The 26019-nt window shown below is 38.5% G+C and overlaps 2 gene segments (V, D, J or C); both read left to right on the plus strand.

Annotated features, from left to right (window-relative positions):
• The first annotated feature begins 7086 nt into the window (after window positions 1-7086).
• LOC131837200 (T cell receptor alpha variable 9-2-like) lies at window positions 7087-7667 on the plus strand. The segment is given in 2 exon segments: window positions 7087-7174; window positions 7297-7667. Coding segments are annotated over 2 exon segments (417 nt in total).
• A 10745-nt stretch (window positions 7668-18412) lies between these two features.
• Window positions 18413-19314, plus strand: LOC131836327 (T cell receptor alpha variable 22-like). The segment is given in 2 exon segments: window positions 18413-18548; window positions 18733-19314. Coding segments are annotated over 2 exon segments (447 nt in total).
• Window positions 19315-26019: the final 6705 nt, after the last annotated feature.

Here is a 26019-nt window from a genome sequence, read left to right on the forward strand (position 1 = left end):
ACCCAAGCAGCGAAGGTAGTGTATGAGAAGGGGGTTGTCATTCTGAAATGCACATATGACCCCAGTGATCTAAGTGATAGTCTATTGTGGTACAAACAGCCCAGCGGTTGGGTGGTGTTATACCTTATTCATTAGGATTCTTAGAACCAGCAATACACCACAGAAGTTTGCTACTCATTGAATTTCCGGAAGACAAGAAAACACATCCAACTTGTCAACTCAGATTCATAACTGGAGAACTTCACAGTCTATTTCTGTAAACTGAGGGAGCCCACAAGAAGAGGTATGATGGAGGGAGGTGTGCTCAAACCCAGAACTCTTGCTGATGCCTCTCCCTTTTATAGGGTCCAAGGCAGGGAATTGCCATCCCACACAGGAAGTGGCAAGGTTTAGGCTTAAAGGGAAAAACTCACTCTGAGAAGATACCTCTCTAGATAAGAGTTACCATGCATCAACAATATCATTATCCCTGAAATTTGTGTTGAAATTATTTATTGGTGACTAGAATTTGCACAATAAACAAATTACCATTTTGCAATTAGATTCAGCTAGAAGAATTGGCTAAGAAAGTTTAGAAAGATTTGACTCAAAAATGAGTAATATTGTGTGTGAGTTGTTAGAGTTTCAGATCAGATTTGTTCAGTACATAGTTATTGAGTATATATTAAGGTACAGACCTTCTTTAGAATCAGAAAGGCAGAGAAATGTCTCCGGTGTTCCTTTTTCTGTTTTATTTCATGCTTTATACCACTGAATGATTTAATTTAATTAGGCTATTTTACTGTGAGTCATCTCTACTCACATTTAGTTTCTTATCCTTTCTTTCTTTCTTTTCTCTTCTTTTCTTTTTCTTTTCCTTTTTTTGGTTTTTGCATGTCAGCTTGGCTTGTTTTATTTTTTTATTTGTTTTAAAGATTTTATTTATTTATTTGAGAGAGAGTGAGAGAGAACATGAGAGGGGAGAAGGTCAGAGGGAGAAGCAGATTCCCTGCAGAGCTGGGAGCCCGATGTGGGACTTGATGCTGGGACTCCAGGATCATGACTGGAGCTGAAAGCAGTGGCTTAACCAACTGAGCCACCCTGGCTTGTTTTATTTAAAAAGTTTTTTACCCATAGAGTTGAGGGTAATCTCAACAAAGCAGGAAAAAATATACAGTGGAAAAAAGACAGTCTCTTCAATAAATGGTGCTGGGAAAATTGGGCAGCTATATGTAGAAGAATGAAACTCGACCATTCTCTTACACAGTACACAAAGATAAACTCAAAATGGATAAAAGACCTCAACGTGAGACAGGAATCCATCAGAATCCTAGAGGAGAACATAGGCAGTAATCTTTCTGATATCAGCCACAGCAACTTCTTTCAAGATATGTCTCCAAAGGCAAAGGAAACAAAAGTGAAAATAAACTTTTGGGACGTCATCAAAATCAAAAGCTTCTGCACAGCAAAGGAAACAGTCAATGAAACAAAGAGGCAACCCACGAAATGGGAGAAGATATTTGCAAATGACAGTACAGACAAAAGGTTGATATCCAGGATCTATAATGAACTCCTCAAACTCAACACACACAAAACAAACAAGCATATCAAAAAATGGGTAAAAGATATGAACAGAGACTTCTCCAATGAAGACATACAAATGGCTATCAGATACATGAAAAAATGTTCATCATCACTAGCCATCAGGGAGATTCAAATTAAAACCACATTGAGATATCACCTTACACCAGTTAGAATGGCCGAATTAACAAGACAGGAAACAACATGTGTTAAAGGGGATGTGGAGAAAGGGGAACCCTCTTACACTGATGGTGGGAATGCAAGTTGGTGCAGCCACTTTGGAGAACAGTGTGGAGATTCCTCAAAAAATTAAAAATAGAACCTCCCTATGACCCTGCCATTGCACTCCTGGGCATTTGCCCCAAAGATACAGATGTAGTGAAAAGAAGGGCCATCAATACCCCAATGTTTATAGCAGCAATGGCCACGGTCGCCAAACTGTGGAAAGAACCAAGATGCCCTTCAATGGACGAATGGATAAAGAAGATGTGGTCCATATACAATATGGAGTATTATGTTTCCATCAGAAAGGATGAGTACCCAACTTTTGCAGCAACATGGACGGGACTGGAAGAGATTATGCTGAGTGAAACCAGTCAAGCAGTGAAAGTCAATTATCATATGGTTTCACTTATTTGTGGAGCATAACAAATAGCATGGAGGACATGGGGAATTAGAGAGGAGAAGGGAGTTGGGGGAAATTGGAAGGGGAGGTGAATCACAAGGGACTATGGACTCTAAACACAATCTGAGGGGTTTGAATTGAAAGATGGGTGGGAGTTTGGGGTACCAGGTAGTGGGTATTATAGAGGGCACAGATTGCATGGAGCACTGGGTGTGGTGAAAAAATAATGAATACTGCTATGCTGAAAATAAATAAAAAATAAATTAAAAATTTTTTATTATGTTATGTTCGTTGCCATACAGTACATCATTAGTTTTTGATGTAGTGTTTCATGATTCATTGTTTGCTTATAACACCCAGTGCTCCATGCAATATGTGCCCTCCTTAATACCCATCACCAGGCTTATGCATCCCCCACTGCCTCCCCTCTGAAACCCTAAGTTTGATCCCTGGAGTCCATAATGTCTCATGGTTCATCTTCCCATCTGATTCCCGCCCCCCTTCATTTAGTTTCGAAGGGGCCTGCTCCATGACTTAGTTTGTACTAGTTCTCATTCCATCTTTTTTTTTTTTTTTCCATTCCATCTTATTAACACCTCTAGCATAAGTGTGCTCAGTTTGCGCACTGGAGGTTTACCTGCTTCTTCTCACCAGTCTTACACACTAATGCTCATAACTAGGAGCTCTAAAGGGAACACTGTGAAGGAGTAGTGTGAATTTTCCTCTTTGTCTGTTCCTGCCCTTCATTTCAACAATCCTTCAAAAGCACTTTTTGCCAGTATGTCAGCACACTTCCAAACCCTGCTGGTTTGAACAGTGTTTCACACTCCAAAATCATCATTCTCTCCATTTCCCTCCTTCCACCTCCAACCCCATTTGCCCAGTGTCTTATAATTTGAATGGTAATCGATTGATAATTGGTCTCACATTCTAACACCCTCTAATATTTGATTTGAAGGTAGATGTGTGGAGCAGAAATCTTAACAAGAATCTCTTAAGATGTATTAATTACAAAATTTACCTTTTTAAAAAATATTAAATTTACCATTTTAACAATTTTTAATTGTACAATTACTGGTAAAACACATTTACATTGTGTTCAACCAGCACCACCATCCATTTCCAGAGTTGTTTTCGTCTTGAGAAGCTAAATATTTGTACTCATCAACAATAAGTCTCCATTACTCCATCCTTCCAGTCCTTGGGAACTACCATTCTGCTCTTTTTCCATGAGTTTGACTACTTTAGGTATCTCATGGAAGTGGAATTATGCAGTATTGGTCATTTTGTGACTTACACTTTTTTTTGACATAACGTCCTCAGGGTTTATCCGTGTTGTGACATGTGACAGGATTTATTTCCTTTTCAATGTTGAATAATACCCCACTGTATGCACATTTTTGTTTATTCACAACCATCTGTGGACGGTCTTTTGGGTTGTTTTTGCCTTTTGGTGGAAATCAGAATTCATAAACATCTCAATACTTTCGTTAAATAGCCAAATTCCATCCAATTTTGAATATATACCAAAAGTGAATAGCTGGATCATAAGGTTATTCTATTTAAAAGTTTTTGGGAAACATTTGTAGTAGTTAACTGGAACACCTATGCTCTAGACTTTGTTTTCAAAAGCAAGTTTCAAGGACAAGAGAAAAAGAGTGATCACTAGTCATGAATAGAGCTCCAATATTTGGGTGAGTCACAAAATTCTGAAAGAGTTTGTCACTCTTGCTACAGTGCATTGCTTAAATCAGGTGTCTAGTAACCACTCTGAATGGAATGATAAAGCCACTCTCCAGTGATTAGCTCCTGAATAGCAGTTTGGGCATCCATTAAAATATGTTTTCTTTCTTATTTTGATAAAGATCCAAACTTACAATTACTTAATTTTTCTTTAGTAGTTCTATTTGTATAAAGAAAGTACCAGTAAAAGACTGTCTTAAAAATATTTCAAAACTTGGGAAGAAGTCATTTTGCTACCCTCTAGTCTCTCTTTCAGTTTTCTCTGGTAACCATCTATAGTAACAAAAACAGGGAACAGGCTTTTGTTATCCCAGCTCTGTGTTGTAATCCATTAGCTCTGCTGTGAACTTTCTGATCCTTTTGAACTTTGTTTCATTCTTTGTAAAATGAGAAGCGGTATAGTCTTTAGTATTTTGTTGTGACAATTTATTAATAATATATCCAAGAGATTGTGAAGTAGGAGATGAGCAATTTAGGAGGGTATCTCAATAGGTACAGAGAAAGCATTTGAAAAAATCCAGATCCATTCCTAATTCAAGCTTCCACTAGATTATATAGAATTGAAGGAAATTTCCTCACCTTGAAAAAGGGCTAACAAAAGACCTACATCAAATGTCATACTTGAGGGTGAAAGCCTAAGTGATTTTTCCTTAATTTCACAAATAAGGGAAGATTTTTGGCTTTCACCACTTGTATTTAATACTGAAGTAGTATTCCATATAATGCAATAAAACACATGAAAGAAACAAAAACTATAGAGTTTGGAAAGGAAGAAGTGAAATTATCTTTATTAACAGCCAGCATAAGTGGCTCTCTGAGCAGAAAATGGAAGAGAATATACAAAACAGCTACTAGAATAAATTGGTTTAACAAAGTCAAAAATGTACCTAGTATATGATCCAGCCGTTCTACTCCCAGATATGGACCCAAAAGATAGGAAAGCATATTTCTATAAAAATATTATATACAAATGTTCACAGCAATTTTATTTGTAAAAGCTCCACTGGGACTAACCAATATGGTTAGCAAGAGGGGAATAGACAAATTATTTTGTAGGCACATGATGTGACACCACACAGAAAAAAAAAAAAAGTCCTGATAATGATGATCAATGAGAATTTTTAAAATAATTAGGTTGAGAAGAAGCCAGACAAAAGAACACATATGATCTCATTTTATAAAATTATAAAATACCCAAACTAATTCGTGACAGAAGTGTTGGCTTTAAATGGGGGTAGGAGAAGGTTGAGAGGATTACAAAGAAACATGAGGAAACTTTTGGGGTAATGCATATGTTCATTATCTCCATTGTGGTGATAGCTTCACAGATAAATATATATGTCAAATCTTATAGAATTATTCACTTTTTGGGGAGCCTGGGTGGCTCAGTCATTAAGCATCTGCCTTCAGCTCGGGTCATGATCCCAGGATCCTGGGATGGAGCCCTGCATCTGGCTCCCTTCTGGGTGGGAAGCCTGCTTCTCCTTCTCCCTCTGCAGCTCCCCCGACTTGTGTTCCCTCTCTCATTGTGTCTCTCTCTGTCAAATAAATAAATAAAAATCTTTTAAAAAATAAAAGCAAAAGTCTTCCTTTAAAAAAAAGAATTGTTCACTTTAATTTGATAGTTCATTGTTATACAAATTATGTATAAATAAAGCCATTAAATATCTAAAATCTACCAAGTACTATCCTCCCTAAATGTGCAAGTCTTCTTGTGTGACACAAAATGGAAAATATTTCTCCTGTAGGATTTCATTGGCATGAAATGTTTTCTTTTAAATTCTAGATAATGACTTTCTGCATCATGAGCTACAATGTTTATTTTCAACCAGCATCATCCCAACCTATTTAGCATTGTCCCTGCATATCTCAATAGAAGTTTGTAGTGGCTTGTCCCAAATTCCTTTCTAGCATAATTTTGAGGCAGGTTCTGACAATGTGATTTGGAAGGTGGAGGGAAAAAGGATACATGAACCCAAATAGTACCCAGGACTGAATTTCTTACTTCACTCTCCATCTGGGTAAGTGTTCCCATGATGGATCAGACTCATTAAATCTGTGCAGAGATGCCTCCAGGAAATAGCCTGAGCAGTTTCTGTATGTGTCTAGAGATAACTGTTACAGGGCTTTATAGAAGATGTGTCCCTCTCCAGAACTTTATGCTGATAATCCTGATATCTTACCTTGTGTGAAAAATTATTTGATTAATGTTTAGGAACCAAATGTGACATATGGATGATAATAAGAATCTTTGAGCTAAAACCTGTTAAGAGTATATATACCGTGAGTATTTGTTGCTTGATTCATATGCAATAGTCACCTTATGTTGGAGTCACTAAAACAGTGACAATATTAGAATCTCAGATCATTCAGTCTCAGATCATTGACAACTTCATGTATGGTGTTTCTTTTGTCTAAAATTCCTGTTTTTTACCTTTTAATAATTCTGAAAGTCAGGAATACTTGATTGATAAATGCCTGCCTATGAAATAGTGTGACATTTCTTCTGAAAGCTTTATTAAAAATAGTATTTAATTATATTAGCAATTGCTAATAATTTAGAAACAAACAAATATGTTATATATCAAGTAAAGGTGATTTGTTCTTTTTTTTTTGTTTGTTTAATGTAAAAATTATTCAGTGAATACTTAAAAAATGATAGTCACAGTTCTAAATGTTGGAGCACAGTGCCAAAAATCACAGAACCACTCAGCAATGACTTGACTTACTATTCCTTTCTCTGTGTTCAACCTCAACCCCTTTCCTGGCAGTCAGTGGGTTTGGGGCTGGTCCACATAGACACATGAGAATATGAAGTACTGTAGTAAGATGCTTTAAGAAGTTTATTACCCTCCCTGTTTCAGAAATGCCCTAGGATGCTATGTTAAAGAACTTCCATATCAGTCAGTGTCTTAAGAACAAAATAGACCTGAAAAGTCAGGATTGCTATTGTTCAGACTTCCCAGGGCCACCTGAAGACTGACATGTGCCTCATCAAGTCAGGGTTGAAACAGATGTCTGACTTGGGGAGGATTCTGGCCAACGTGCATGCATTTTAGTCCCTGTCCACCAGGGGGTGCAGCTTCCTACCACAATCACATTTCCTGTGTGAAATGTGGGCTTCCACTGATCATTTTTCTGTCACTCCAACATTTCTTCATGGTAAGAATGAGGAACATTTTTTAGGTGACGCTCCAGAGATGAAGTGTTCTCCAGGCTTCGTGATTGTGGTACTCTTTATGCTTGGTAAGTAAAATGCCTCTTACCAAATTTGGACTTTTTCTTCCATTGTATCAGAAAACCTTTAACTATAATTTTATCAAATAGCTTTATACACAAGGTGACAGGTCTCTTTTCTTTTTCCCCAGGACAAACCCAGGGAGACTCGGTGACTCAGGCGGAAGTCCAAGTGACCCTCTTAGAAGAGGCTTCCCTGACTGTGAACTGCACTTATTCAACAACTGTGTTTCCCACTCTTTTCTGGTATGTCCAGTATCCCAGTAAAGGTCTACAGCTCCTCTTGAGCTCCTCGAGAGACCAGGAGAAGAAAAGCAACAAAGGTTTTGAAGTTACCTTGGACAGCAAATCCAAATCCTTCCACTTGGAGAAAGGCTCCGTGCAAGCATCAGATTCAGCTGTGTACTACTGTGCCCTGAGTGACACAGTGACAGGGACTGCAGGGGGAGCTGAGCACAAATTGAGCAGAACAGGGTCCTGGGTGCTGAGTGTCTTTGCCTGATCCACTCTGGCTCCAGCACAGTCTGTTGTTGTTTGTCCCTCAGTGTCTGATTGGTACAAAATCATACAAGTAACTAGAGCATAGGAAACAGAAGTAACATTCCCCAACCCCAGCTGTTCCTTAGGAACATTGAGTATAGTTTGATGCCAAGAGTTCCTCAACCAGGGTGTATGTAACTCATTTAAGGTAAAACCACGTACAATAAAGTGGTCATGTGCTCATCCTTACAGTGAAGGTCCAGCCCCACAAGTTTTTCATGGCATCCTGGTGGGTATTACTGTGTCTATGACACTTTTAGAGACACACAGTGTGCCTGAGAAGGTGGCCTCTGCCTAGTATCTTCCTGACAGAGTATAGCAGGAGAGGTGATGGAGATGATCAGCCCCAAACCGGTTTTAGTAGAGAAAGAAGGGAAGGGAAGAAAGGTGGAGAAACACATGTACCCAAGCAAGGAAAAGAGGCCAAGGACCTCTGCCCTGTTTTTTTGTTTTTGTTGTTGTTTTCCTAGTAAATCAGGTGATAGACACAAGCTGATATTCAACATGGAAGGGTGGGGACAGAAACAGAGTGGAGGAATTGGCCTAAGTCCTGGCCAGTTAAATAGATCAGTTGGCTTTCTGACCGTAAGAACTCAAGTGAGATTGTTCTCACTACCCAGGAAATATGGTGAGAGAAAATGCTCTTGCAGTCATGTTTCCTAACAATATAGTTAGATAAGTGACACCAGGAGGGAAATCCTATAGATTTCTCTAACACCTGCTTTGGAACCTCTCACAGAGGGCCACAAATCATGGGATTGGAGAATGCATGGGAGTAAGTGAAGTTTTGCAAGGAATAATAGAAAACACAATGTCCATATTACACTGCCAGATTGGCCAGTAATGTTGCAATCTTCCTTATTTTAAAATATTTTTAAGATTATTTATTTAACATAGAGAGCTAGGGAGATTGACGGGGGAGGGGTGAGGTAGGGGGAAAGCAGAGAGGGAGAAATTGATCTGAAGCAGATTCTGAGCTCAACCTGGAGCCAGACAAGGGGCTGATCTCACCATCCTGAGATTATGACCTGAGCCAAAACTAATAGTCAGTCACTTAGATAATAGTCAGTTGCTTAGCCAACTGTGCCAGCCAGTTGCCCTTTGATCTTTACATTATTATCTCAGTATATTTTATGAATAAGCCATGACCAAAATATTAATACATTTCTTTATATAGTAATGATATATTCTTGGTTTAAATTAATTTTTATTTAATTCTTTAAAATATAATTTTTTTCAAAGCTCTAGAAATATAAATGCATGTCAATATGTACTTTAAACAATTCAAAAAGGTATATAATAAGAATTTCCCTGACATTTGGACAAACAATGTAGACTAGGGATGCCTGGCTGGATCAATCAGTAGAATTGCAACTCTTGATCTCAAGGTTGTAAGTTCTAGCCCCACAGCATGTTATGAGATTACTTAAAGTCTTTTTTTTTTTTTTTTAAGATTTTATTTATTTATTTGACAGAGATCACAAGTAGGGAGAGAGGCAGGCAGAGAGAGAGGAGGAAGCAGGCTCCCTGCTGAGCAGAGAGCCCGATGCGGGGCTCGATCCCAGGACCCTGGGATCATGACCTGAGCCGAAGGCAGAGGCTTTAACCCACTGAGCCACCCAGGCGCCCCTACTTAAAGTCTTTTTAAAAAAAAATCATGGTAGATTATTGCTCATCTATTGATTTGTCCAAAATTCTATTAAAAAGATAGTAAAGACATCGCAAAGGGCAGGAAGCCACAAACATAGAGTGAAACAAGGAAAGAAGCTACTAGCAGAGGGTGACATCATCCAATTCTAGAAAATGTGTTGTATATGGAGAAAGCAAACTTGCATGAAAGACTAGCTGAAGAAGAAAACCAGGCCTAGTGTAGAAAAAATTAATTGTGTGCTGTGCCCTCCATAAAGAGTCAGGAAAAAGAAGCACCACAGAATTTTTGATATTTGAGGAAGATGGTGTTGCCAGCATTGATGTGTGCTTGCGTTTGTGTGCTCTGTGTGCATGTGTTGAGGGTAGTGGGGTGAAGAAAGTAAAGCAAGTGGACTGAGAAAACTTATAACTCACAGAATAGCCATCCATCCATAGCCCATTATAAGAAGCATTGATCACTTTCTTAACCTAGCAGGAAACTGGACGTTGCTCTTTGAGGAACTGAGAGGAGCACATATATAAATTCCCCCAAATCTGTGTATTAGTAAGCGTTTTAATTTTTGATCACCAGCTCAACGTTCCTTCCTTAAATAAGTTATTCAGTTACTCCCTCTATCCCCTGGCAAACACTGATTTTCTTACTGTCTCCATACTTTTGCCTTTTCCAGAATGTCACATTTTCACATATGAGAATGCAGCCTTTTCAGATGGGCCTCTTTCACTTAGAAATATGCATGTAAGTTTCATTCATGTCTATCCATTGCTTGATAATTCATTTCTTTTTAGCACTGAATAAGATTTTTTTATCTGATCTATAAAGAACTTTTCAAACTAAACACCCCCAAAACACAAAAAATACCGTCAAGAAATGGACAGATGAATGGACATTTCTCCAAAGAAGACACACAAATAGCCAACAGACACATGAAAAAAATGCTGAACATCACTTGGCATCAGGGAAATACAAATCAAAACCACAGTGAGATACCACCTCACACCAGTCAAAATGGCTAAAATTAACGAGACAGGAAATGACAGATGTTGGCGAGGATGCGGAGAAAGGGGAACCCTCCCACACTCTTGATGGGAACGCAAGCTGGTGTAGCCACTCTGGAAAACAATATGGGGGTTCCTCAAATAGTTGAAAATAGAGCTACCCTACAACCCAGCAATCGTATTACTGGGTATTTACCCTAAGGATACAAATGTAATGATCTGAAGGGGCATGTGCACCCCAATGTTTACAGGAGCAATGTCCACAATAGCCAAACTATACAAAGACAAACTATGGAAAGAACTTAAAAGTCCATCAACAGAAGAATGGATAAAGAAGATGTCACACACACACACACACACACACACACACACACACACACACACTGGAATATTATGCAGCCATCAAAAATGAAATCATGCCATTTGCAACAACATAAATGGAATTATGCTAAGCAAAATAAGTCAATCAAAGAAAGACAATTATCATATCTCTCTGATATAAGGAATTTTAGAAGCAGGGTGGGCATCATAGGGGGAAGGTAGGGAAAAAATGAAACAAGATAGGACTGGGGAGAGAGACAAATAATAAGAGACTCTTAATTTCAGGAAACAAAGTGAGGGTTGCTGGGGGGTGAGGGGAGGATAAGGTGGCTAGGTGATGGACATTGGGGAGGGTTGTGCTCTGGTGAGTGCTGTGAATTGTGTAAGACTTGCCTGTACCCCTGAAACAAATAATACATTATATGATAATTTTTTAAAAACAAGCACAATGAGACACCACCTCACATCAGTCAGAATGGCTAAAATTAACAAGTCAGAAAACAACAGATGTTGGTGAAGATGCAGAGAAAGGGATATCCTCTTAAGTTGTTGTGGGAATGCAAACTGTTGCAGCCACTCTGGAAACAGTATGGAGTTTCCTCAAAAAGTTAAAAATAGAGTTATCTTATGACCCAGCAATTACTTTACTAGGTATTTATCCAAAAGATACAAACATAGTGATTCGTAGGGGCACCTGTACCCCACCGTTATAACAGCAAGGTCCACAATAGCTAAACTGTGGAAAGAGCCCAGATGTCCATGGACAGGTGAATGGATAAAGAAGATGTGGCACTTGTGTGTGTGCACGCACACACACACACACACACACACGAATATTACTAAGCCATAAAAAAGAATGAAATCTTTGGATCACTACGTTTGTATCTTTAGGGTAAATACCCAATAGTGCAATTGCTGGGTCATAGGGCAGTTCTATTTTCAACATTTTGAGAAACCTCCATGCTGTTTTCCAGAGTGGCTGCACCAGCTTGCATTCCCACCAACAGTGTAGGAGGGTTCCCCTTTCTCCGCATCCTCGCCAGCATCTGTCATTTCCTGACTTGTTGATTTTAGCCATTCTGACTGGTGTGAGGTGATATCGTATTGTGGTTTTGATTTGTATTTCCCTGATGCCGAGTGATATGGAGCACTTTTTCATGTGTCTGTTGGCCATCTGGATGTCTTCTTTGCAGAAATGTCTGTTTATGTCCTCTGCCCATTTCTTGATTGGATTATTTGTTCTTTGGGTGTTGAGTTTGCTAAGTTCTTTATAGATTCTGGACACTAGTCCTTTATCTGATATGTCGTTTGCAAATATCTTCTCCCATTCTGTCGGTTGTCTTTTGATTTTGTTAACTGTTTCCTTTTCTGTGCAAAAGCTTTTGATCTTGATGAAATCCCAATAGTTTATTTTTGCCCTTGCTTCCTTTGCCTTTGGCGTTGTTCCTAGGAGGATGTTGCTGCGGCTGAGGTGGAAGAGCACCCGAATGTTTATAGCAGCAATGTCCACAATAGCCAAACTATGGAAAGAACCTAGATGTCCATCAACAGATGAATGGATCAAGAAGATGTGGTATATATACACAATGGAATACTATGCAGCCATCAAAAGAAATGAAATCTTGCCATTTGCAACAACATGGATGGAACTAGAGCGTATCATGCTTGGCGAAATAAGTCAAGCAGAGAAAGACAACTATCATATGATCTCCCTGATATGAGGAAGTGGTGATGCAACATGGGGGCTTAAGTGGGTAGGAGAAGAATCAATGAAACAAGATGGGATTGGGAGGGAGACAAACCATAAGTGAATCTTAATCTCACGAAACAAACTGAGGGTTGCTGGGGGGAGGGGGTGTGGGAGAAGGGGGTGGGATTATGGGTATGTGCTTTGGTGAGTGCTGTGAAGTGTGTAAACCTGGTGATTCACAGACGTGTACCCCTGGGGATAAAAATATATGTTTATAAAAAATTTAAAAAAAAAGAAGAATGAAATCTTACTGATTTGCAATGATGTAGAGGGAACTAGAGGGTATTATGCTAAATGAAACAAGTCAGTCAGATAAAGACAAAAAACATATGATTTCACTCATATGAGGAATTTAAGAAATAAAACAGACGAAAATAGTGGAAGGGAAGGAAAAATAAAGTGAGAGGGATGCAAACTCTAAGACTCCTAACTACAGGGAACACACTGAGGGTTTCTGGAGGGGAGGTGGTGGGTTGAGGCAGAACTGGGTGATGGGCACTAAGGAAGCACTTGAAATAATGAGCACTGGGTATTATACGCAACTGATAAATCACTGAATTCTATCTCTGAGACGAATAATACAGTATATGTTAATTAAATTGACTTTAAATAAAAATTTTTTTAAAATACAACTTTGAGAAAAAAGAAGTCTCCTTTATCTGGATATGCCATAGTTTATTTACCCTTTCTTCTACTGAAGGACATCTTGATTGCTTCCATCTTTTGGCAATTATGAATAAGGCTGCTATAAATATTTGTGTGCAAGTTTTTGTGTAAGCAAGAGTTTTCCAACCATTTTGGTAAACATGTAAGACTGCCATTGCTCGATCATTTGGTAGAAGTCTGTTTAACTGAGTAAGATACTGGTAGTCTTGTGTTCCAGTGTGGTGGTACCATTGTGCATTCCTGTCAGTCACGTATGAGGTATCCTGTTGCTGGACATCCTTCCTGGTATTAAATTAAAAACAAAAAACAAACAAAACAAAACAAAACAACAACAACAACAACAAAAAACAGATCAACCTTGAAAATTCCCTGGGCAAAGATCACTTCAAAATCAATTAAATCCTTCAAATAAAGCTTAATTTAATTTATTTGGGCAGACTACCTTGACCTGAATCATTTTTTGCTGTACCTTTGGAAATCGTAAGTGAAACTTGAACTATTTCCCAAGTTTGGTATTTGGTGTCCACTGAGCATCTTCTGATATCGTTTACAGGAATTCTGATATTATAACCAATGCTGCCTGTGAAGAGTAGACACTCCCAGACTCCTCACTATATCAACTGCTTTCTAGCAATATACCCCTGAGCCTCATTCCATATTTTGGTTTGAGTGTTCCCTCTTCATGAACTGTCTTTTCAGATGTGCACATGACACTTTTATTATTAATTACTACTTTGGTGAAATTCATTGGATTGACCTGGGCTATTTTTGAGTTTCTGACACCAGCATTTGGTGATGGTAGTATTTTGGATTTTGGCCATTCTAACAGGTGAGACTGCGCTGTCTTTTTTTTTTTTTTTTAATGTAATTTGTATTGTGTAGCAAACACTTACCATGAGATATAGCCTCTTGAAATTTTAAGTGTACAATATGGGATTGTTGGCTATGGGCACAATGTTGTACAATAACTCTGTAATCTCTCATATGCTGCATTAGTAACTCCCTCTTACCCTGTATGCAGAGCCTATGGCAACCTTTTCTTTGATTCACTCTTTGGTTCTATAAATTTGAATATTTTAGATACTACATTAAGAGTGGAATCACATACTATTTGTCTTCCTGTGACTGGCTTATTTCAGTTACCATAATATCCTCAAGATTCATCCATGTGGTTGCATATTGTAGGATTTTCTTTTCCTTTTTCTTTTTAAGGCTGAACAGTACTCCGCTTATGTATATAGCACACTTTCTTTATCCAGCCATCTGTTGTTGGGCATTCAAGTTTTTCTCTATCTTGGCTATTGTGAACAGTGCTGCAATGAGCATAGGAGTGCTTAATAACTCTTTGAGATTCTGATTTCAATTATTTTTAAAAGATTTTATTTATTTATTTATTTATTTATTTATTTATTTATTTATTGTCAGAGAAAGGAGGAGAGTACAGCAGGGGGAGGAGCAGGCATGGGGAGATGTAGACCCCCCACTAAGTAGGGATCCTGAGATCATGACCTGAGTCAAAGGCAAACATCTAGCTGACTGAGTCACAGAGGTGTCCCCTGATTTCAGTTCTTATTATTACATACCCAGGAGTGGGATTACTGGATCATATGTTAGTTCTGTTTTCAACTTTTGAAGAACCCTTATATAGTTTTCCATGGTTAGAGCATTGTGCATTCCCACCAAGAATGCACAAGTGTTCCAATCTCTTCACATCCCTGACAACACTGTTGTTTTCTATTTTTGATAATAGTCTTCATTGTTTAATGTATAACATATGGATGATATAAAAATTTGTTGCAAATGTAGTGGCAAATACATTGAGATAGTCATCATTAAATGGGAGTAGAAAATTACACATGTTTAAAGTATGTGCTTTTTTTTTTTTGCCACCTTTAGGTTGTGGCTAGTATCAACATTTTAAATACTGAAATATATAATGGGATGGCCCATTTTACATATTTACATGACTCTGTGAGGTGATATTTCACTGGGACTTTGATTCATATTTTCCTGATCATTAGTGACATTGAGTATTTTCTCACATACTTGTTGGCAATTTGAGTATCTTCTTTGAAGAAATGTCTACCTAGTCCTTAGACCATTTTTAAAAGTTGGCTTATTAGTATTTTTTAAACTATTATTATAGGAGTTCCTTTTATCATTTGGATATTAGCCACTTATCATATATATGTAGTTTTCAAATATTTTCTTCCACTCTGTAGGATGACTTTTGATGTTGCTGACTGTTTCCTTTGTTGTACTGAGTTTGATGTGGTCCTTCTTGTTAGTTTTTGCTTCTGTTCCCTTTGCTTTTGATGTCACATCATTGATCACTGCTAAAACCAATATTTTGGAACTTCTCTCCTATGTTTTCTTTCCAGAAAAATAACTTTTAGGGTTGCCTGGGTGGCTCAGTGGGTTAAGCATTCGATTCTTGATCTAGGTTCAGGTAATGACCTCAGGATTGTGAGACTGATCCTTGTGTCAGGCTCTGGACTGAATGTGGAGCCTGTTTAATATTCTCTCTCTCCCTCCCCCTCCCCCAGCTTGCATGTACTCTCTTTATAAACTAACAAAAAAAAATCTCTTAGTTTGTGACTTTTCCTATTGTTTTGCTATTTCTGCTGTAATTTTTGTTATTTCCTTCCTTCTCTAGACTTGGAACTTACTTTATTCTTTTCTTAGTTCCTTGATCTGTAAATTAGGTTATTTAGTGGGGATCTTTTGTTAGGATATTAGATTTATATACATAATTCCTAGGGGGGAATATCTAAGACAAAGGAACACTTTAATTTAGGAAACAATGCATTAAAACATGCATTTAAAAGATAAACTGTTAAAATGATTAAGATATTTTTATGTGTAGGTATGACTCCAAGATTGCTTTTTGTGATACATTTCATTTAATAAGATACTAAAATTGTCTCCCTATTAAATAAATGTGATATGCATAAACAAGACAGTCAAAGTCTCCCTTGATTGAAATTTGCACTTGATTTCTCATGCGGAGAATGATTATAGACAGTTTTGATGATGGTTTCTCAACTTCTCTTAATGGGTTTTTAGAGGCATTAGCAATGTGTGCTTTCAATAGCTCTTAAAGCATTCCCAGTTGTGAAAGAATGGATATATGGGGGACCACTGAAGAATGTGTAGAGGCTGTTACTCACACTTGTTTTTATCCTGTGCTCTATCAAGATGTGAAATTTGCTTAATTTCACTTTCATCCTTTTCTGCAAATCTCAATTTACTCTTGATATTTCATCTCTCCCAGTTTTCTCTCTTCTGTTCTCTTTTATACTGGAATATTAAATGTTTTAATCTCTTCTTTTCTTCTTTAGATCTTCCCTTTGCAGGAGTAACCTTAGTTCACTAACGAGGTGTTCTCTTAGGTAGCTTTGACTGATTCCACAAGACTGACCTTCCTTGGGATGGCTCCTGTGGGTGTGGTGGGTTTAGCAGTTGAACGAAGGGCTTTAGTCTTTCCACACAGAAGCAGCAGGAAAGTCCCATCCTATCTGCTCACCTTTCTTGGCTGTTTTCTTTCAGCACTTCCACAGATCTCCTGGTGCTCATCAGGACAAAGGCACTTCTTCATCTCCTCACCTATTTAACCAATCCCCAGCCCTCTCCCTTCTGGTAACCATCAATGTGTTCTGTTTAGTTAAGAGTCTGTTCTTCCTTTATCTCACTCTGTCTTATTTTTTCCTTTTACCTTGTTTGGCTTGTTTCTTAAATTCCACAGGAGTGAAATCATATGGTACTGGTCTTCCTCCAACTACATTATTTTCCTCATTTTCCCCTCATTATTATACTCTTTAGCTCTGACCATGTTATTGCAAGTGGCAAAATTTCATTCTTCTATATGGCTGAGTAATATTTCATTACTCTTCATATATTTTGGAATCTAGTAAACTACCCCAATGAAACTAAAAGTTCAATGAATATTTGTGGATTTCTTTTGAACTGCAGTAAAGAAATCAAATAAATAGCACAAAATGAGATTTACCGAATTATTTTCTGATATAATTTTCTTCAAAATTCCACTTTAAAAGTAGGTTTACGTCTACTTGTAATCCACATTCAATTTAAGGAATAATCTTCAATTCTGACCATCTGCATTTCCTTCATCAGGAAGATTGGAATGAATAGGCCTGGGGATGTGTGTCCCAGGAGTTGCCTCGTCCGAAGGCATCTTAGTTGACCCCTTCAGTCCTCTAGGGGGCACTATAGGCCTAACACGAAGCAAAAACTTCCTGGTGGTCCAAGCTTGAACAATTAAAGAGAGAACAGAAATCATGTGAGCCAGTCCAATTATAGATAGGAAAGGTGGGGAGAGAGTGGGACCAGGTTTGTGTAAAGCTCATCTAAGGTTTTCATTTCTGCCATTGCATATCAACTTCAGACATCTGTAGGCCACGTCTCTAGAAATCCATTATAGAGATAATTCTTAGAGACAGGTGATAGGATAGGGATAGTTCTGGACCTTGTGACCAAGGAAATGAGACAGAAAACATTCTTTTACCTGGTATCAGTTGTTATGAATAAAAGCCCCTAAACCTATTGGCATTGAAATCATTTCAAAATCCCCAATATCCTACCTTTTTATATACCTCTGCTCAGAGTGGAGGGAACAAGAAAAAAGAAAAAAAAAAAGGAACAAAAATAGAAGGAAAGGAAGAGATCAATATTGACTTTGACCAGCAACATTTTGACCAGCAACATGTGACTTGGCCCGCCTCAGCTATGTGGGTGAAAGAGTATCCACCACTAGCACAGGAGAGGTGGAGAGGTGGAAATTAAATCAAAGGGGGCATTATGCAGAAATGTGTTTTTCACCAACAAAATTCTGGTTGGAATAATTTTTTATGCAGATGTTGGCTGCCTGTTTTGGTTTCTAGAACTCTCCCAACTTCAAGAAATTGTAGCTACTTCTGCAGTACACAATGCATGCTACCAGATAGTTTTCCTTTATCAGTATTTATACATAGCTGAATTCTCACATTGTCTAAGTATGCAATTTGGGGAATGGAGTGTCTCTTCCCTATGAGTCTTCAAGGTTCTATGTAACCTCCTTTGGGACATTGACACTTCTAGAAGGATCATTTAGCTTTCCTCACATGCTAACCCATAAATCTTACATAAAGTGTTTTCAGGAAAATCCCTTATATCTTCCTTTATTGGAAATTTGGCACCTACCTCTCTGCCTTGCTGGCAAGCATACTTTTGGAGAGATTACTCTGCACTGCTACTGGGTCACTGTGGGTGGAGTCTGGAGTTCTGTGAATGACGGAGCTGAGGTGTGATTGGTGCTCAGTGGTTCTGTTGGAAGCGATTGAGGGTAAGAACACAATTTTTCTACACTCTGCAGACTGGGGTGTTCCTAATACAGCCACTGAAAAAGAAACATGAAGACAGACTGGGGAGCTCTGCTGGGGCTTCTGTGGGTCCATGTTTGCTGTGAGTTGCATTCCTTATGGGTATTGGGAGGAGTCCACAGCCCAGTGGTGAGGGGAGTGAGCGGACAGAGAACTCCTAGAAGGCCCTACATCATTGGGATTGGTTCTTTGAATATTTTACAGGTTTGAAAATGGCACCGCTGACTCCCCAGTCATATCATTTGTGTTTTTCTCTTTTCACACAGGGGTGAGAGGGATGACGGTGGAGCAGAACCCTTCAGACCTGAGCCTCCAGGAGGGAGCCAACTCTACTCTCAAGTGCAATTTTTCTAGCACAGTGAACAGAGTGCAGTGGTTCCGACAGAATCCTGGGGGCGGCGGCTTCACCTCATTGTTTTACATATTTTCCGGGATGAAGCAGAGTGGAAGGTTAACCTGCACAGTGAATACTAAGGAACAGTCTAGCACCCTCTACATCACGGCCTCCCGACTGGAAGACTCAGCCACCTACCTGTGTGCGGGGGAGGCACAGTGCTCCCGGGTGATCTGCAGCCTGCACCCAAACTGCAGCTGCACCTGCAGCCCCCGCCTCTCCCTGGGGCTGGCATTTGCCCCCATAGCAGCCTTCGCATATTTTTAGACTTAAGTTACAGCACTTTTTTCCCTTCTAAATTACAACTACCAGTGCTCTCAATTCACTTGCTTTTCCTGCCCTTTTTCTTCCAAAAAGCCCTTTGTAGGTAAAAAGTTCTACCAAGGAACCTTTGGAGTAAGTGACAGAGATGCCCATATCCAGTACCCTGGGAAGACAGATGTCCTGGCAGCTAGCATATAAATTATTTGTAAATAGCCAAATGGAAAAGGCTTGAAAAAATAGATGGTCATCAAAAATAGAGAGAGTTGACTAAAATTTTTAGTTACCTGTAAATGTTTTACTATCAAAGGATAGTAATGAGAACATGTGTAATGTTTTCTCCAGTCTGTATTCACCATTTTCCCCTTGAAAATACAAATCAAATAAAATAAAATAATTTTATTGAGGGTCAGGCACTCTACTTACCTAATTGCATATATTTTTATTTTAGTAAGGTAAACCCTGTGAATAAGAACTTTTATTTCATGCAAGAATCAATGAGGATTTTAGAGCATAAGTGCTTTAGTGGAGCTCTTATTATTCCGAAAGCTAGTGAATCTGAGGTGATATAAGAGCTTATCCTCTGAGTATCTGATATAGAAGACACTTTAGAATCACAAAATCTTAATGATTTCCATTGATCAGTTTTACAATATGTTAACATATCACTGACAGAAGTATTTAAGTCATTTCTAAATAGCACCTTGTGTGGACGAGTTTATGAGAATTTTCATTCCACTCCATGAAAATCATTGCTCTTCCTTGCATTTTGCATGAATTTATTCCTCATGATTTTATAACTTTATTCCCAGTCTGGGGAAGGGAGAAGACAGCTTTCAGGATTACCATAAAAGAATCCTTCCCTCTTGTAACCAGAGACAAAGACTACATGAAATACATGCAGAAAGATTCCAGTAAAAGTGGGATTCCAGCCTGCACTGGCTTCTATGTTGAGAAAAGGGCATTGACAGGAAAGCCTGTGCCCCTGAAAATTCAGATGAAGGTAAATGGGCAGATTCCCTGAAGCTGGGAGGAAACTCAGTTTCTTGAGCATGGGACCTGTGCAGTTACACAGCCCCCCAAATCTCCCAAGGAACCCTGACTTTTGATGCTGTGCCCTGTCTTGAAATTAATACTGGTTTTACTTTTATGCTTGCCTTTTATAAGTGAGTCCTATAAGTGGGAGGAACAAGTGCCTGAGCAGAGAGGTACATGCGGCACCAGGACACAGGCGGGAACACATGCAGGCTCAGCTTTTGGGTCACAGCAGGCTGTGTGTGAGCTGAGCAGTTGATGGGGCCACCTGGGGTGTCTGTGCCTGCTTTGGACTAGCTGGGGCTTTGACATACAGCCAAGGGTGTAGTAAATAATGTTGGGAAATTACTACAGATTGAAAGTGTATACCTAGACATTTCAAGAAAGCAGTTTGGCAGTTTCTTATGGGACTAAACATATTCTTACCGTATGATGCAACAATGAATTTCCTGATTATTTTCCCAAAGGGTTTTAAAAATTATGTCCACACAAATTTGTACACAGGTGTTTTATAGCAATTTTATTCATAATTTCCAAAACCTTGAGGTAAGTTGCATGTCTTTCAATAAGTCAATGAATAAATAAATGGTGGTACATCCAAACAATGGAATATGATTTGCTGCTAAAAAGAAATGAGCCACGAAGCCATGAAGACATAGGGGAAATCTGTATGCATTTTACTAAGTGAATACAGCTGATCTGCAAAGGCTAGGTAGGGTATGATTCTGATCCTATGACTTTTTGGAAAAGGCAAAACTAAGGAGGGAGTAACAGATTGTGGTTGTCAAAGGTTGAGGGGAGCAGCAGGGATGAAGAGCACAGAGAATACTTAGTGTAGTGAGCCTAGTCTCTGTGATACTATAATGGTGGATACATACTTACATTTGTTCACACCTATAGAATGCACAATAGCTGGAGTGAACCCTAGATAAACTCTGGGCTTTGGATGATATGATCTGGCAGCTCCTTCACTGTGAAAATTGTCCAGGGGAGGTTGATAATAGGAGAGGCTATACCTGTGTGGGGGCAGAAGTTGCATCGGATACCCAGTACATCAGCTGTTTTTCTTTGAACCTAGTTGAAATGGTTGAAAATAAGAGAGTCCTTAAAAAATTAAATTGAGAGACATGAAACTAATAAGTATGAAGAGTTAAAACATTTTTGATAAATGATTCCTCTAGAAACATTACCTAATGAGAATTTTCCTTGCTTTTTGAAAGATGTTCCCAAGTTTTCATTTTGGAATGATCTCAAAAATTGTGTAGATATCCATGGCTGGAAATAAGGAAACTCCAAAGTAAAGTTTCAAGGAGAAAGCCAGAATCCAAAAAGAAATTAAGCTGTCTTAAAAAGTAGTTCTCTCAATAGACCCAAAAAAACAATACAACAAATCAACGAAACTAGGAGCTGGTTCTTTGAAAGAATTAATAAGATTGATAAACCCCTGGCAAGACTTATCAAAAAGAAAATAGAAAGGACCCAAATAAATAAAATCATGAATGAAAAAGGAGAGATCACAACTAACACCAAAGAAATACAAACTATTATAAGAACATACTATGAGCAACTCTACGCCAACAAATTTGACAATATGGAAGAAATGGATGCATTCCTAGAAACATATAAACTACCACAACTGAACCAGGAAGAAATAGAAAGCCTGAACAGACCCATAACCAGTAAGGAGATTGAAACAGTCATTAAAAATCTCCAAACAAACAAAAGCCCAGGGCCAGACGGCTTCCCAGGGGAATTCTACCAAACATTTAAAGAAGAACTAATTCCTATTCTCCTGAAACTGTTCCAAAAAATAGAAATGGAAGGAAAACTTCCAAACTCATTTTATGAGGCCAGCATCACCTTGATCCTAAAACCAGACAAGGATCCCATCAGAAAAGAGAGCTATAGACCAATATCCTTGATGAACACAGATGCAAAAATTCTCACCAAAATACTAGCCAATATGATTCAACAGTACATTAAAAGGATTATTCACCACGACCAAGTGGGATTTATTCCAGGGCTGCAAGGTTGGTTCAACATCCGCAAATCAGTCAATGTGATACAACACATCAATAAAAGAAAGAACAAGAACCATATGATACTCTCAATAGATGCTGAAAGAGCATTTAACAAAGTACAGCATCCCTTCCTGATCAAAACTCTTCAAAGTGTAGGAATAGAAGGCACATACCTCAATATCATCAAAGCCATCTATGAAAAACCCACCACAAATATCATTCTCAATGGAGAAAAACTGAAACCTTTTCCGCTAAGGTCAGGAACACGGCAGGGATGTCCATTATCACCACTGCTATTCAACATAGTACTAGAAGTCCTAGCCTCAGCAATCAGACAACTAAAGGAAATTAAAGGCATCTAAATCGGCAAAGAAGAAGTCAAATTATCACTCTTCGCAGATGATCTGATACTATATGTGGAAAACCCATAAGACTCCACTTCAAAACTACTAGAACTTTAACAGGAATTCAGTAAAGTGCCAGGATATAAAATCAATGCACAGAAATCAGTTGCATTTCTCTACACCAACAACAAGACAGAAGAAAGAGAAATTAAGGAGTCAATCCCATTTACAATTGCACCCAAAACCATAAAATACCTAGGAATAAACCTAACCAAAGAGGCACAGAATCTATACTCAGAAAACTATAAAGTACTCATGAAAGAAATTGAAGAAGACACAAAGAAGTGGAAAAATGTTCCATGCTCCTGGATTGGAAGAATAAATATTGTGAAAATGTCTATGCTACCTAAAGCAATCTACACATTTAATGCAATTCCTATCAAAGTACCATCCATCTTTTTCAAAGAATGGAACACATAATTCTAAAATTTATATGGAACCAAAAAAGACCTCGAATAGCCAAAGGGATATTGAAAAAGAAAGCCAAAGTTGGTGGCATCACAATTCCGGACTTCAAGCTCTATTACAAAGCTGTCATCATCAAGACAGCATGGGACTGGCACAAAAACAGATACATAGATCAATGGAACAGAATTGAGAGCCCAGAAATAGACCCTCAACTCTATGGTCAACTCATCTTCGACAAAGCAGGAAAGAATGTCCAATGGAAAAATAATGGTGTTGGGAAAATTGGACAGCCACATGCAGAAAAATGAAATTGGACCATTTCCTTACACCACACACAAAAATAGACTCAAAATGGATGAAGGACCTCAATGTGAGAAATTTTTTGAAGGACTTCAATGTGAGAAATTTTCTCAAAAAATCCTTGAGGAGAACACAGGCAGCAAGCAACCTCTTCGACCTCAGCCGCAGCAACATCCTCCTAGGAACATCACCAAAGGCAAGGGAAGCAAGGGCAAAAATAAACTATTGGGATTTCATCAAGATCAAAAGCTTTTGCACAGCAAAGGAAACAGTTAACAAAATCAAAAGACAATTGGCAGAATGGGAGAAGATATTTGCAAACAACATATCAGATAAAGGACTAGTGTCCAAAATCTATAAAGAACTTAGCAAACTCAACACGCAAAGAACAAATAATCCAATCAAGAAATGGGCAGAGGACATGAACAGACATTTCTGCAAAGAAGACATCCAGATGGCCAACAGACACATGAAAAAGTGCTCCATATCATTCGGCATCAGGGAAATACAAATCAAAACCACAATGAGATATCACCTCACACCATTCAGAATGGCTAAAATCAACAAGTTAGGAAATGGCAGATGCTGGCGAGGATGCCGAGAAAGGGGAACCCTCCTACACTGTTGGTGGGAATGCAAGTTGGTGCAACCACTCTGGAAAACAGCATGGAGGTTCCTCAAAATGTTGAAAATAGAACTACCCTATGACCCAGTAATTGCACTACTGGGTATTTACCCTATAGATAGAAACGTAGTAATCCGAAGGTGCACGTGCACCTGAATGTTTATAGCAGCAATGTCCACAATAGCCAAACTATGGAAAGAACCTACATGTCCATCAACAGATGAATGGATCAAGAAGATGTGGTATATATACACAATGGAATACCATGCAGCCATCAAAAGAAATGAAATCTTGCCATTTGCGACAACATGGATGGAATTAGAGCGTATTATGCTTAGCAAAATAAGTCAAGCAGAGAAAGACAACTATCATATGATCTCCCTGATATGAGGAAGTGGTGATGCAACATGGGGGCTTAAGTGGGTAGGAGAAGAATCAATGAAACAAGATGGGATTGGGAGGGAGCCAAACCATAAGTGACTCTTAATCTCACAAAACAAACTGAGGGTTGCTGGGGGGAGGGGGGTTGGGAGAAGGGGGTGGGATTATGGACATGGGGGAGAGTATGTGCTTTGGTGAGTGCTGTGAAGTGTGTAAACCTGGCGATTCACAGACCTGTACCCCTGGGGATAAAAATATATGTTTATAAAAAATGAAAAATTAAAAAAAAAGTACTTCTCTCTTTCTGTATTAGTAAGCTCATTTACCCCCTCTAGGTTGCCTCAACTGCCAACATTCTTTCTTTCTTCTGTAGGATATATAAATTATATGTTATATATATATATATATATATATATATATATATATATATATATATCATATATATGTGTGTGTATATATATATATCATATATATATATCATATATATATGAGGTACATCTCCAGAAGAATATCCTGCCTTCACATGCCTCAGCCATGAATCCCCCTGATCTCACTGCCTGTGAAGAACTTTCACTCAGTGAATAAATCCCATTTTATTACATTTTCATATGGATTTAACTCTCCTTGATACATTATTGATCTTCTAGAAGAAATGAAAATCCTGATAGGATTTCATTCTGAGGATCGTATCTCTGCTTCTGAAGATGCCTCTGCCATTGGCTAAGATCAACCTCAGACATACTCGGTCACCTGTGGCTGTGAAAATAGTCTTGGAGTTCCATGATGCAGGCAATTTCACCCACTCTGACACTTGTCCACAGTGCACAACACCAGTCATCAACAAATATTTGTTTTGTTATATAGTACTAAAGAAATTTAATGCTGGAAGTGCTCTTAGAAATTCTTGAGTCCAACTTCATTTACACATCAGAGACTGTAACCAAGATAACAGTAAGAAACAATTAGGTATTGAATGAGTGAGGCGAGAAAGAAAGTGGGTTTCCTCACTTCCTCTTTGACATAAACATTTTTGACTGTTGGTACAGTCAACTCTCTGGGAATCGCAAGGTCTGGAGCAAGGCCAGAGAAGGAATAGTCTGAAAAAAGAGGCATTTGAAATATCAAATGACCTTCTCTCTCTTACTCTAATCTTTGGCTTCTATGTTCCTTTTACAAATGGTTTTTCTCTGTAACAGACAAATGAGGACAATAGGTTTGGCAGAAAGGGAAGGGTTTCCATTTTCTTTGTTTAAGAGACTGAATCTTGATTCTTTCCTGAGTTCAAACATGGACACCAGGCCCATCACTGAATAAATAGCAATAGCATCTACCTCTTTCCAAATTACTAACAGTGACTCAGCAGTGTGCAGGCATGTAAACCTTGATCTCCATGTTCTTACTGTACAGTTCATCCCTGATCTAAGATATAATTTCCTTGAACGATTGCTGCCTTAATGCATGTGAGTCCATCAGAGGCACAGGCTAAGAGAACATTTCCCCAGCAAATTCATAGAGATGTGACCACAAGATGGCAGTTGACCTGTGCTGATGCAGAATACATGGAGGGTTCATTTTAGTGCATCTATGGCAGAAGCAGATCCTTTTTCTTATTGGCTGGTAACAATGTGGGAAGTTACTCTGTTAGAGGAAAGAAGGGACAGCCTGATAAGAGAAGGTGCTGAGCTGACTGGAGGCTGCAATTCTGAACCTAACTGGGAGGAACC

This window comes from Mustela lutreola, chromosome 7 (assembly GCF_030435805.1).
Source record: "Mustela lutreola isolate mMusLut2 chromosome 7, mMusLut2.pri, whole genome shotgun sequence".
In the NCBI taxonomy this organism is placed as follows: domain Eukaryota; kingdom Metazoa; phylum Chordata; class Mammalia; order Carnivora; family Mustelidae; genus Mustela; species Mustela lutreola.